Source organism: Medicago sativa, chromosome 3 (assembly GCF_051527215.1).
Source record: "Medicago sativa cultivar Bolivia chromosome 3, Bolivia_mono, whole genome shotgun sequence".
NCBI classification, from domain to species: Eukaryota; Viridiplantae; Streptophyta; class Magnoliopsida; order Fabales; family Fabaceae; genus Medicago; species Medicago sativa.
The window spans coordinates 6274295-6289340 of NC_140751.1; the positions used below are offsets into that span (position 1 = coordinate 6274295).

The following is a 15046-nucleotide window of genomic DNA, read 5'->3' on the forward strand; positions in this document are numbered from 1 at the left end:
TGCATTAATGAATTCGCATTTTGGAGCACAAGATGTTCTTGAATTGGTGGAGAATGGTTATGAGGATCTTGGTGAAAAGAACTGGGAAAGATGGAGTGCATTAATGAATTCGCTTTTTGGAGCACAAGATGTTCTTGAATTGGTGGTGAATGGTTATGAGGATCTTGGTGAAAATCCTACAGAAGCGCAGAGAACAACGTTCAAAGATTTGGAAAAAGAAAGATTGCAAGACACTGTTCTATATTCAACAAAATGTTGATTCAAATCATTTTTCAAAGATTTCAAAGATAACAAGATCTAAAGAAACATGGAGAAAGAAGTGAAGCTTCAATCACCGAGAAGGAAGTGTGAATTGATATTGATGGAGAAAGATCAAAGAATCAGTGATTACTTCTCAAAACGGTTATCTGTAGTTAATCAGATGAAAGCATGTGGTAAAGATGTATCAAATCAACAAGTAGTGGGTAAGATCATGAGATCCCCGACTTCAAAATTTAATTTCATTGTTGTGGACATACAAGAAGCTAAGGATGTTAAGACAATGAAGATTGAAGAACTTCAATCATCTATTGAAGCTCGTGAGATGTTAGTGATTGAAAGAGGTTCAAAAAGAACAACACAGCATGCCTTGCAAGCTCAATTTACCAAGAAAGATGGATATGATAAGTATTCAGAGAAGAAAGGAAAGTTCAAGAATGGAAACTGTTGTGAATTCGATGAGAAAACACACCAATAACAAACTTGATGTGTGGGGCAAGGGATAATCAAGCAACCAATACAAGTGGATCACAGTTATAATCACAAACAAAAGTAGAAAACAACAAGAGAAAAGAAGAGAGAACATAAAAGAATTTGTTGACCCAGTTCGGTCCAAATTGACCTAATCTAGGGGAGAGAGCAGCCCTCCGTTTCACTATAATGATGAGTAACTTTACAAAAGAGATATCAATGGGTTACAAGAATAAGTCTCCCGCCTAATTCTACCCAAATCCCCAATCTCTTCCCGTGACCAAGAGACTCAATCCTAATAGTGTTTCCCAAGGTGAATCAACCATCAAACCCTAGTGTTTGTTCCCAAGAGACAAACTCTATACAAAACCTAGTTTTGTTGTTGCCTTTCAAAACCCTTGTTTCAGCCCCTCTATCTCAAGGTTTACTTTGATACAAAGTCTATATTTATAGTAAAAGTATCTCCTATAAAATTGGAACAAATCTGGCCCAAAAAATATGTTTCTCAAAAATACTGTACGCAAAATTGGGCCCCGAATTCCTCCATTTGGGCCCCGATTTTTCACGTAACAAACTGCTCCCCAAGACAGCCAAAATCCGGCCCAGAACTCCACAAATCGGGCGCCGATTTTGGTCTTCCAACAAACTTCAATTTTGCACTCCAAACTCCAATTTTGAGTCACTTCTACAATAGAAACTATTCTAAGTCGGGTTAGAAAGGTGAATCCTCTAAAGGGGGAGGTGGTTCTGGCAATAATCAGAACAAGAAGAAAGAATTGGATAAGAGAAAAATCCATGGTTATAATTGTGAGAAGTTTGGACATTATATTGATGGGTGCCGGTATAAGAAAGATGGAAAGAAGAATAATAAAGGTGAAGAGAAAGCAAACATGGATCAGGATAATTCAGATTCAGAAGTAGTTCTTTTGACGGCTACTACTTGTGAATGAAATCCATTACGTGAAGACCGATATCTTGATTCATGGTGTTCAAATCACATGACTGGACACAAAAAATGTCTTATCAACTTTGATTCTAGCAAGAAAACAAACGTTAGGCTTGTAGATAGCGGGAACCTTAAAGATGAAGGTATTGGCGATATTTCTATCAGAAGGAAAGATGGGAAGAATGCACTGATGGAAAAGGTATTGTATGTGTCAGGAATGAAGTGTAACTTGTTGAGTATAGGTCAATTGGTGGAAAAGGGTGTTTTATCTTGGTTTTCGGGTGTCAAACATTGATTACGTTTGAACCTTTTTACCGGTGATATCTTATTTTTTCTTGGGAAGGGAAAAAGTAAGCAAAACCCTTGAGAATCGAGGTCCGGGAGTTGTTTTCGCTACGGGAAGGTGTTAGGCACCCATAACGACTATAGTATCCTATAGGAACCGTCTTTAATTTCTACGCGCGCGCTTTATTTTTAAATGCTATTTTGAAATGATATTTACACCTAAAGAGTTTCTAAGTGAAGAATTGGAGGGAGAGGAATGTTTTTGAATTTTTTATTTTAGTTGAATTGAAGGAATTTTGTTCCTTGCCTACGTACCCGATTAAGGGATCAAATCCACCGTAGTTCTCTTCCAAAAAATGTTTTTGTTTTTGTTGGTTGATTTTAAGTTTGAAAATGGAATTTTGAAGAATGGAAAGAGGCCTCAAGGGCATGAGATTAGGAAATTGTGAGGTTGAATTAGTCATTTGCAAAATATGGTCTAAACATGATTATTTTCATTGAAGTTTGATTAAGAAAATAAAAGGAAAATTCAATGGGGTTTTGACCCCAAGGTTTATTATGAAAAATGTTTGAGTGAAGTTTGTTCAAGTTTTTGGAAAATGATTTTTCTAAGTGTGAACCCTAGGCATTCATCTAAACATACAATCCTAGACATACATCTAAACATGCATATTCTAACTATACCTAAAGTGATGTGTGTGCAAGTGTCGGTGCTTGTGTCGGTGTACATTATTAGAGTCCATTGTCCTTTACATCATTGGCCTAGATACATTCTATGGCCTCTTTGCCAAGAAATTGAAATTGCATGAAAGTAAAATATTACAAGAACTCCTAAAGCTTTACATTCTAATTTTTGTATGAAACTTAAATTGCAAAAAGAATAAAGATGAAAGAGGGGATGAAGTATGGGATGCTTATGAATGAAACATGAAACAAAGGGATTAGCAATACAAAATATAGTATGGAAAATAAAGCAAGTAGAAATTCCATAACAAAATGAGCAAGATTTAATCAAAAAGTAACAAAAACTTTAGCCAAAAAAATGGAAAAGTGGACTTGAAGAATTACCATAACATCAAGGCAAATTTAAGACTTAAAATTCTCATATCAATGGTAATTTTCACATGGTTCATTTCAGCCACATTATGAGCATTATAAGGTCAAATATGAGCCAAGACCTATAGCACATTTTCAAGTCCACTTCACACATTATTTCTCATGGTAACAACACACATTACTTATGAAACAAGAAAATCACAATTTGCACTTTCAAAACAGCCAAACAAACACAATTTTCAGAAGTAAACACCTTACACATTCGCATATTAAGCACTCAACACAATGTGGCACAATATTAGAATCAAAAGCATACAAAGATTTCACAAAAATTGACAAGAAGTGACACAAAATCACAAGGGAATTCTACATAAACTTTTATCATTTTTTGACATGCCAAAATATCATGAGAGACCAATTTCAAGCATCAAAAATAATTGCAAGAGAGTTCACAATTTTTGGAGGTTTTTTTACAAGATTTTTTCAACAAAATTGAAAAGGAAATGAATTAACGCAAGACAAAAAAAGTTTTCACATATATTTCCCCGTACTAACGTGCAAGAATCATCAAGAATCAACAAAAATATCAAAAGGAAAATAATAGGAATTTTTTTGGAATATATGATTTCCGATATGGGATCAAAGACAAATAACACCCAATGTCCACTACACAATTGATTTTTCTATCTACAAAAGGGTTACAAAACTATTACGCCTACAATATCAACATCTTCTGCCATATATAACAACACATGAATATATTCTACATGTAATTAATTAACTAAAATAATCAAAGCACAACACCAAAACCGTGTACAATTCAAACTTGTTAATTATAGATTTTTAGAAAATAGATCAGAATATAGTGCATAAGAGGAATGCTAGGGACAATTACTTTTATATATAGCTTCTGAAAAATATACCAATTCTATTATCCTTCTCAAAACCTAAACAGGAGCATATATTTACAGAAAAAATAAAAATAAAAACAGGACCATGCATGACGTTAGATATCTTCATTTTATTTGCTATCAGTTTCCAAACACTTCAACACAGGTTCTCAACAAGTATTACTACAAGAAAATAGGGTTATTAAATTATTGGTCATTCAGCCCAATAAAATACACATCAATACAGCCAAAAGGAGAGGAAAAAGATGTGGTCAAAGTGGGTCCAAAGTGAGTGAGATTTTAAATCATATTTTGAGATATAGTATATCTTTTTACTTTAATTGAAAGATCGTTTCCTTTATTTGCTAACAATTTTTCTAGCATAAACTCTTTTTTTAAGACTTTATTATAAAGATGTCAATGTCATTCTCTTCAATCTGAAGGGGAACTGAGAGAAATATATAGGATAGTATAGGAAATAATTTCTATCCTCCGACTTAGGCCATGTAATGCAATTGTACAGTGTACACAATAAAGAAGTGTCACTCTCATGACTTACTTGTGACTGCGTGGTCATAGAAATAAAGGCAAGTTAGAACCACTTCTTTGGACTGTCCAATTGTGCAACGGTGCAAAGTTTTAGTAATAAGAGGGTTTTGATTATGAAGGTGGTAGCGTGGTGCGGTGAGAATGAGTGGGACAGACAGTTGTTGGTAATTTTGGTTCAAAAAGAGAGTAATGTAATGTAACTATTGCTTTGCAGATCACTTCTTATTCTGACTCTCTCAGTGACATATACATGGAAGAAGGATACTTCATAATACAAGAAAGCGTACACTTATTTAACCTTTGCCGTAAACCCCTTTTCATCATCTGACCTCCCTCACTTACTAGTTCACTACCCTGACATTCAAATAATATTGGAAAATGATTGCACAGATAGATTTTGGTAGAAAGTTTTATCCTTGAACCTGTCACCGCCTTGTATCATATTTAAGGGAATCCTTTGCTAGTATGATTCATATTGTCAACATCACATGTTCTAAACACAAAAACTATTCACACACACAGAAAAACAAAAACAAAAACTGTTACAAAAAGAGAGAGATACCTGGAGAAATTACAGGAGAAAGAAAGAAAGAGTCGTCAAGGATGTGAGGGAGAGAGCTATGAGGGAGAGAGAACCTACAGAGAGAGAGAGAGAGGTTGTTGTTAGACATTGATTCAATTTTATAATACTCTCAAAACAAAGGAATCTTCTGTGAGCAATATATTAAGGTTGCAGGCTAATGGCTATCACAATCATCTCTCTTCTGTTTGCAGTGTGCTTGTAGCATGAATTGTACCCAATTTTTTTTGGCAACTAGCTTCAAAAATAAAATAAAAAGATTTATACAATGACCTGCAATCTATGACTACGTCAAATGCGGGAAATCGTGATCATTTGTCTTCTACACAATAAAGGTTTTTTCTCAAAGCAATATGACAGTTTTATAGGAAAATGTCTAAACTGAAAATGGTTTTAGAACATGTCTATCCTGAAGTTGTACATCTAATGGAGCTGTAAAATACATGATCCTCCGTTTTCTACACAACACAATTTTAACTTGGATCATTCAAGATAGTTTATCCATCTTCTAAAAGTCCAGCACAGAAGACATGAAAAGCAAAAGAGAATGTCTTCTGAACCAAGAATGACTAAGAACTATCACATATAATTAACAGCGAGTGGGGGTAAACTGATGAGGTTAAAAAATTGCAACATCAATTTCAGTTGAAATTCTGGTAATTGGAAAATAACAAATACATTATTGAAGAGACGGATCAAAATTCATGTCCTATGATAAAAATTGTGCCATCTGCTGACAAAAGTAAACTGGTTTGGAACCAATAACTGAAGTAAGGTCGAATATAAACTATCTTGAGCAGTGTTAGAAAACCACAAAGTGAAAATCAAATGTCAAGTTCCACAATCCACATTGAACAGAGAGGAGTATAGTTATCAGTCTTTGTGTAGTTAACTGTGTCTTTCAAAAGCATAACAAATTGAGTATCAGGTAGCAATCATAATGGGTAAGCATCTAAGAATTAAGCAAAATCAATCTTTTTTCTCTAGCTAATATTTGAATGAAAGTGAACCCTAACCAAATCAGTAAACTCTAATCACTAATTAAAATAAAAATTAAAAGTGATTCAGGTAAGCTTGTTGAGAATTTTGGAAGCCCAACGCTTAATTTTTTTTATCATATAACAATAATAGATTAGAGACAGAAATGAATATCATATAACATGGTGGAATAAATATAAACTTCATTTGCGTGAAAGACAGAACTATGAGTCCACTAGTGGTCCTGTCTTTTTTTCCAACATCTTACAAGTTACAACCACAAGAATTAACAACATGTGTTTAATTCATTCAACTCATTCATTAATCAAATTAAAAGAAAGCAAAAAAACTTGCAATTTGACCTTATTTGATCAATTTGACCTTATTTGATCTTTTGCTTATTGAGACATTTCGTCAAACACTTTGTGAGTGCTGACTTTGACAATCAAAAAACAAATTCAACCCCAATTCATGTATTCGTGAAAAAATCAAAAAACAAATTCAACCCCAATTCCAGTATTCACGAAAAACGATAACTACTCTAGTAAAATTGAAACCTCGCTTTTCTTGAGACAAATATGAAACCTTGGTTTGTTTAGAGAGAAAAAAACGTGAGAGAGAGAGAGAGCTGTTACCGATGGAACCTTCAACGATGGTGGCGGCGAGTGAGGGAGAGAGGGAAACCTGGACGAAATTAGTTTCCGGCGGACGACGAAGAACTCCGGCTGGTTTTACGAAGAACTCACAAGAACCTGGAGAGAGAGCCGTGAGAGAGAGGACTTCAGAGAGTGATGGGGATCGAACCAATTGATATGGAAAACCCAATTTTTTTAAGGTATAAGGGATTTAGAGAGAGGGAAACCAATTTTTTAGAGGGAGAGAGATATGTTTTTTGAAAAAGTTTGGAGAAAGTAATATTTTAAGTGATATATATATATATATATATATATATATATATATATATATATATATATATGATAAAAATATTAAAAAAAAATGTGTGCTTTTTTTTTTGTTTACATAAAAAAAATGTGTGCTTTGAAACTGCAATTGATTTTTCATACAAATTGAAAAAATATTCGAGATGTGTTATGCAGGGATCGAACAGGGGAACAGTTAGTTCAAAGCATTTTTTATAATAAAAAAAAAAACAACAAAATATCAGCACAAGGAATTGAACAAGGGATTTGAAGGTCATAGTGTTCATGCTTACTTAATAAAATAGCGCTTTTTTTAACCTATAACCGCTATCTTTCTGAAGCATACAGTAGCGCTTATTAAGCGCTATTTAAGGTTGCTTTATTTATAGCGTTTTCCATCAAAAGCGCCATATACAATTAATCCTGTTTTTTTTAAATATTTATTATTTTTATTTAACCTATACTGATGCTTTTAATACAAAGCGCTATATAGACTTAGAAGCATAGATAACGCTTTTTCAAAAAAGCGCTAGCTAAGACCTCCGTGTTTTAATTTATAGCGCTTTAGTGTTTAAAGCGCTATTTATGGGGCGCTATATTTTCCCAATTTTGTAGTAGTGATTGTTGTATATCTTGATTGTTGGGATGAGGTTGCTGCACTTGAAACCTGAAAAGTTTAATAGTTATGCATGTAAACTCAAAGCGTATGGGGTTGCCATACTAACCTTTAGGTTCGATTCGCCCCCACCAATAACTGTATATTGGATGCAATAAGGAATGGCCGGCGAATCCCCTTCAGGATACTATGAGTTCCTTGACGTGTATTGCACAACCACACCAAGCGTATCTCCTAACAGTATTTTACAGATTTATGGTTCCAGCAATTCACTCATGCATTAGAGAATTGATGGATGATTTAGAGTAAGAGAATGATGAAGAATTATGTTGTTAATGTAACAAAATTCTGTCCAAAATTGTGTGTTGTTGTGTTCTCTTGTGTGTGTCCAACTAATGCCCAAATGCCAAACATTTATAGTGCATTATATGACTCTTCACATGAGAGAAAACACCCCTTTGACTTGAATCAATGCTATGATTCATTAAGCACCCATTTGCCAAAGATTATGATCAAATACACTTGAATCAATGTTATGGTTCATTAAGCACCCTTTTACCAAAGGTTATAACCATATACACTTGAATCAATGTTATGGTTCATTAAGCACCCTTTTGCCAAATGTTATAACCATATACATTTGAATCAATGCAAATGTTCATTAAGAATCCCTTTGCCAAAGGTTCCAATGTATATGAATGATTCCCATGAAGAGTTACAACTTTTGGTTCTAAAGTGATTCCATTATTTTGGAAATCATCAACATAAATATCGAGTGAATTGTGAGAACAAAGAAAAAAAATAGAAAGTGGATTATGAGTGTAAAACTACTTTGTTTATTCAATGTGAACAATACGAGTTACTATCAACAACAAAGTAAATAACTTTAGCTAAAAAATACTTGCATAAAGCTTAACAACTTTAGCTAAAAAATCACAACAAAGGAACTAACTTTTAAAGCTAATTTTCAATACGAGTTACTATCAACAACTATGAATTATTGAACTTTATCAAATCCAAACACATTGCACTAATTAAAATGATAAATGAAGGGCCATGCTATCTAAAAATTGTATGTTTAAGTTTGATCCATACCAGATTTTTCTTGCATAACGACAATCCGTAAGGATATGGTTAACTAACTGTCTCAATATTGTTGTAGACTCTACGACATAACTAATTAGTAGTTAAACCCTTTGGTTTAGTTCACTTCTCCATAAATCCCCTGTAAGTGAATCATTCATAACTCTCCATAAAATATCCTTGTGTCTAGGAATAGTTTGCACTTTGCAGGTTCCAAATAGTTTTCCTAAAATTTGATATGCTAATAGAATCTAAGGGTCCACGGTGGTTTCTATCTTACCAGTCTCTAATTGCATTATATCCTGATTTAACTGTATAGTTCCATCAAGGGTATACATCCATATATATATGACTCTTCAATAAAGGTATATGTATATTCTGGTAACATGTATCATTCTTGGGATAAAACTTGGCCTTATGGCATCTAGCAATAAAGGTATCAGTATCCTAATATTAAAATTTCTAATGTCTTAACCCAAACCATCCTTGAATTTTGCTGTGAAGAGAGTTTCATTTCTTTTCCAATGAGTTTTTCTTTTGTTTTCAAATCCCCCCACCAGACTATACATATACCTTGCTTAATTGTGTCACAAAATTTTTGGGGATTAAAAAAAGGCTTAATAGCAGTTTTCGCCCCCTAACTTTCACGAAGTTGCGATTTTTGCCCTCTAAGAAAAAAAAACTACAAAACTGCCCCCTAAGTTTTGCAACTGTTGCAGTTTTGGCCCCCCAAAGCTAAAAAAAATAAAAAATAACATGTGGCACCTCACTTAGGGTGCCACATCAGCGTAGACCGAGTCAAAATTGGCCTTGGGGGCCAAAACTGCCACAGGTGCAAAACTTAGGGGACGGTTTTGTAGTTTTTTTTTCTTAGGGGGTTAAAACTGCTATTAAACCTTAAAAAAAACAATGCATAACATTGGTGGGAATAGCTTGAATAACAACTCTGATTAGAACACCTCTTCTAAAGAAGGATGCATGCTCTTCCTTCCAACCTTTAATTTTTTTTCTTCCATATTCTATCAATAAGAAAAAAGAGACACTTATAAGACTATTCATAATAGTATGCACCAGATTCAGGCAGAGCCCCAAATATATAGGAAAACCCATAGTAATTTGAGTGTCCTCAAGAAAGTGATCCATTCAACCCTATCATATGCTTTATTCATATCTAGTTTAATCCCAACAGCACCTTTGTTTCTTCCTTCTTATTTTGAATTTTAAGATAATGAAAAGCTTGATAGGCTAAAAGAGTGTTATTAAAAATTAATCTATTAGGGAGAAAAACACTTAGTTGTAGATTTATAATATTAGGAAGAATAGTTTTAATCATATTGGCTATAGTTTTGGTAACAGTTTTCACAGCACGTTGCTGAGAGCAATAGGCCTATAGTCATAAGGAAGTTTTGAGTCATTCTTCTTAGGAAACAAACATATAAAAGTGAAGTTAATATTACCAGGACCTCCCTTGTTATTGAGAATAGTAAGCACATAATTAATAATATCTAGACGAATATTTCCCTTTAGGATTTATAAAAAGAGATGTGAGCCCATCAGGGGTATCATTGCTCTTCATTTGCTTAATGGCCAAGCCAACCTCAGCAGCTGTGAAATCTGATAGTGCAACAACATATATTGCTTGCAGTTCTATCACACTGGCTTTGTTCTTCCCTTTAGAATTTGACTGGTTTCCTCCCTTTGAGTTATTCTTGCCTTTCTTGAAGCTCTTCTTATCATATTCATCATTCTTCACAGTTTGAACTTGCAAAGCTTGTTGAATTAATCTTTCACTGCTTCTTTCAGACACCATCAATTCATGTGCCTCCAAAGAACTTTGTAGTTCTTCAATCTTCAAAGTTTTCACATCCTTTAATATTCTTGTATGAACACCACTATAAAATCAAATCATGGAGATATAGTTCTCATGATCTTCTCAACAATTTGTTGATCAGATATTGTTTCAATGAATGCTTTCCTCTGATTTACAACATTAACCAGCTTAGAAATATAATCAGCAATCTTTTGCTCCTCTTCCATTTGCATCAACTCAAACTTCCTTCTTAAATACTGAAGCTTTATCTGCTTCACCTTTTCATCTTCTTCATGATATTTTTCTAGAATATCCCAAGCTTCCTTTGATCTTGTATTGTAGCCTTAGTAATTTTCTCAAAATTTCCTCCATCAACACCTTGTTCAATGAAGAACAATGTTTTGCAATCCTTCTTCTTTAACTCCTTATGCGCAGTTCTTTGTACTTCAAGTGCATTTCTACCTAATTTATCATACCCATTATGCACAATCTCTAATAGATCTTGTGCCCCAAGCAGATCCTTCATCACAACACTCCATCTTTCCCAATTTCCACCTTCAAGAATTGGAACATGAGTATTGAAACTATTGTTACCATTCCTGGTTTCAATTATAGCGTTTCTGCACCTAATTCTTTGCGTGATTGAAGTACTCTTGCTCCCTTAGATCAGAACAAGTGGATCTAGATGCCAATTTGATAGCACAACATAAATTGCTTGCAGTGCAAGCTAGGTTTTGTTTATGAATTTAGTTTTGACAAATTAAGAAAATTGCGAGAATAAGAAGATTAATGATTGTTGTAAACTGTGAATTTCATTAAGTATTGAAAACTAGTTACAACATGCTTATGTAAAACTTATTCACATGACTTGCTTCGTAAACAATCAAAAAACAAACTTAACTAACTTGGTAACTAGTAGCTAAGTCATCTAACTAACTCTTAACAAACTTTCTAACCATGTTTTACTCTTAAGTAACTTGAGTTAAAACCATCTAACTTGAATTAAAACTAACATCCTCCCTTAATTCAAGTTTTCCAATTTCACCATTCCAACCAAGCCTCTTAGCTTGTTAAACCTTTCAATCTTCTCAACCTTTGTAAACATATCTGCTAGCTGCATTTTAGCTGAGCAATATATAGCCTTGAGAGCCTCTTACAATTTGTTTTGTAAGAAATAATTAAAAGACATGTATGATAGGACTCATAGGACTAGTAATAATCATGAGCTAATGTTAGCTTGCTAAACTTGTATGAAGAAATATTCTAATAGATAAAATATTTTCACGGATATATAGGACTAGGAGGAAGGGAGTAAAGTTTTAGGGAGATGATGGATATGAATGAAAAAGATTAACCTTTTTTTGACAAAAAAGACGAAGATTAACTTTGCTATGGTTTGATTGCAAAGAAACAAAGTCGGAAGCCTGATAAGTAATAGAAGAAAACGTATTAATATCATTGAGCAGGACTCTTTCATACCAATATAATAGTAATTTTTTTATTTTTCTGATCAGATAATATTCACATTTTTGCTTACACCCTTTCCTTACTTCATATATGAACACGAAAAGAGCTTGTGATATGTGAGGAATTGTGATTCAGAAGAAAAAATATCTAAAATTTCAATGATAAGAGAAATAATTTGATTATCAATTTTTTATTTTTTGACAAATTAGATTTCCAATTTTTTTTTTTTGAAAAATTACCAATTTTGTTAATATCTATTAAATGAGCTTTCGCATGATATTCATTACAAGAAATTTCAATATCAAGCATTTCTCTATTCAAAATGTGTGTCTAAATAAATTATATTTAAACTTGTGCAATGTACATGTATCTCCCTCACTCTCATTTTAGATATTATTTTTTTGGTAAAATAAAATCATAAACCCTCTTCGTCAAAAAAAAAAAAAAAACATAAACCCTCTTGTTGCGACTCTAAATCCAAAATATTATATCTCAAAAGAGTGTAAGAAGATATCTTCTCAATACTATATCTGCTACTAACATTTTCCCTCCACTCTTATTATTATTTGGTCAAATATCATTTTTGGTCATTTTAGTTTAACAGAATTCTCAAGTTATTCCTTTAAGTTTCGAAAGTTTTAATTAGGCCCTTTTAGTTTGACAGAATTATCAAGTTAGTCCTTTAAGTTTCAAAAGTTTCAAATATGTCATTTTAATTGATAAACTATTTCACCGTTATTCATGTTGTCTGTCTTCATTTAACTGATGCTGATGTAGCCTTTAAATTGTTGACTTCGATTAAAATGTTGGCTTTTAAAAGCTCGAGGGTGTCAAAACGTTACGTTTAATGGTCACAAATGATCATTTATAGTGGTAGAAAGACAATTATTACAACAACAAATGTCTTTCTAGCACTATTAAACGACATTTATAGTGCTAGAATGATCATATCATTTATAGTGGTAGAAAGACAATTATTACAACAACAAATGTCTTTCTAGCACTATTAAACGACATTTATAGTGCTAGAATGATCATTTGTGACGATTAAACTTAACGGCTCCATCAGCATCAGTTAATTATTAACTGACAGCAGAGGTAACGGTGAAATAGTTTATCAACTAAAAAGACTTATTTGAAACTTTTGTAACATAAAGGACTAACTTGAGAATTCGGTTAAACTAAAAGGACCTAATTGAAACTTTCGAAACTTAAATAACTAACTTGAAAATTATGTCAAACTAAAAGGAGCAAACGTGATATTTGACCTTATTATTTTTATTTTTTGAAGTAACAACTAGCATTTATCCATAAAAAACAAAAACAAATTGCGTTGACGTCCCTTATCAAGTTGTCATCATTTGTCTTCTCTAGCATCATCATCTCGCCACAAATTTATTGTTGCCTCTTCAGCCATAGACGCCGCCGCCATCCAACACCTCCTCATTTTGTATTACGAGTTTGTTTCATCTCTTGATCAATCTTGGTTATTTATTAATGTATTTCCTTGTATGTCTTTGTGTAATATTTTTTATAATTTTTTTAATGATAAATGGTAGTAATTAGTTGTTTTAGATTAAATATTTTAGGCTAAAATGCACTTTTGTCCCCCAAGTTTCACAAACTTGCGATTTTGGTCCCCCAAGTTTGAAAATAGCACTTTTACACCCTTAAGTTTCATCCCCTTTGCAAAACCATGGTCCCCTTGATTTTGTCTCGGTCAAAACTGATGTCGATATTTTTTTAATATAAAATATTGAACAACTGTGTGCACACATGGAAATTAATTAAAATTAAAAATTAAAAAATAGAAAAATAAAATTAAAACTAATAATAAACATTGAAAAAATCTTCTTCATCTTCAACCCTAATCTTCATCTTCACATCAAAATCATTCAAATAAATTAAACCAAACTCAATCTTTATAACTCATATCCAATTATTATTGTTGCTATTGGTTTTCCTGTCAAACACAACAACAACATTCCCTTCAAAAAAAAAAAAAAACAAACAACAACAACAACATTGTTTCCTTCCTCTAAATAACAAAAAAAAAAAAACATTGTCTCCTTGAGAATCTAAACACAACCCATTATTATTGTTTTTATGAGTTTAGATTTGAAGTTGCTTCGATTTTGTTTTGTAATTGGTATTTCTAGTTTGAATATGTGTTTTTGGGTTTAATATGATGATTTCAGGGTTTTCTTTTCATTTTTCAATTATTTTATTTCATTTTTAATTATGTGGCTTTTATTTTATTTTAAAATTAAAAAACTACACAGTCAGCATGTGACATGTCATCCACATCAGTTTTGACTGAGTCAAAATCAAGGGGGACCATGGTTTTATAAAGGAGGTGAAACATAAGGGTGCAAAAGTGTTATTTTCAAACTTGGGGGGTCAAAATCGCAAGTTTGTGAAACTTGGGGGGCCAAAAGTGCATTTTAGCCAATATTTTACTCATTGTTTGGGTTTGAACCGATACCTCCAACTCATTCACTCTTAGCTCAAATCAGTTCATCTATCCATACCCTTTGTGTGATTCCTTTCATGTTCCTTTTTTTTTTTCCTTAAATGCAATTTCGCTCTTTCTATTTTGATAATACTGCAATTTTTGTCTCTCTATATTTAATTATGCAATTTTAATCTACCATTTCATAGATTTTGACTAAATTATAATTTTGACCATCAATTTGATGATGTGGCAATGACTTAGATGATAGGGCGTTAACAAAACATGACAAAGGAAAGCCATATCATATTTATGTTTTTAAATTTAATATTATAATCAATAACTTTTTTGCCAATAGAATAATCAGTTGTTATTTTCTACAATTAAAATTAAAAAAAAAATTAATTTATTTTATTGCTTAACTCTTTGAAAAAAAAAAGAATAAGAACATTTTAATTAATTTTCCTTCCGACTTTATTGTGCATCGATTTTGTATAGAAAAACTCAAGTCCCACATCGAACACATAAGACTCTTGATAAGAGTTTATAAAGAGATGACACTCATCACCTTACTAGCCAGTTTTGTAAGGATGAGTTAGACCTCAATTTCAACGTTCCCTTGGTCAAGAGGCTCAATTATTTATTCCCTAGGTGTTCCTCAACCCTAGTTTCTTTCCCAAAATTT

The 15046-nt window shown here is 32.7% G+C and overlaps 1 protein-coding gene and 1 long non-coding RNA gene across 2 annotated transcripts; one reads left to right on the forward strand and one right to left on the reverse strand.

Annotated features, from left to right (window-relative positions):
* The first annotated feature begins 307 nt into the window (after window positions 1-307).
* On the forward strand, window positions 308-1679 carry LOC146935236 (uncharacterized). The gene is made up of 2 exons (XM_085749021.1): window positions 308-707; window positions 1465-1679. The coding sequence occupies exons 1-2, from the start codon at window positions 308-310 to the stop codon at window positions 1677-1679; spliced, it is 615 nt and encodes a 204-aa protein (XP_085605147.1).
* A 540-nt stretch (window positions 1680-2219) lies between these two features.
* On the reverse strand, window positions 2220-6817 carry LOC146935237 (uncharacterized). The gene is made up of 2 exons (XR_015030158.1): window positions 6649-6817; window positions 2220-5091 (listed from the first exon to the last, which is right to left on the reverse strand). It is a non-coding gene; the product is annotated as an uncharacterized LOC146935237 (long non-coding RNA).
* Window positions 6818-15046: the final 8229 nt, after the last annotated feature.

Coding starts and splice junctions, on each gene's coding strand:
- LOC146935236 (XM_085749021.1), top strand. CDS start 308: ATGGAGAAAGAAGTGAAGCTTCAATCACCGAGAAGGAAGTGTGAATTG. Junction 708..1,464: donor GTTCAAGAATGGAAACTGTT/GTGAATTCGATG, acceptor AATCCTCTAAAG/GGGGAGGTGGTTCTGGCAAT.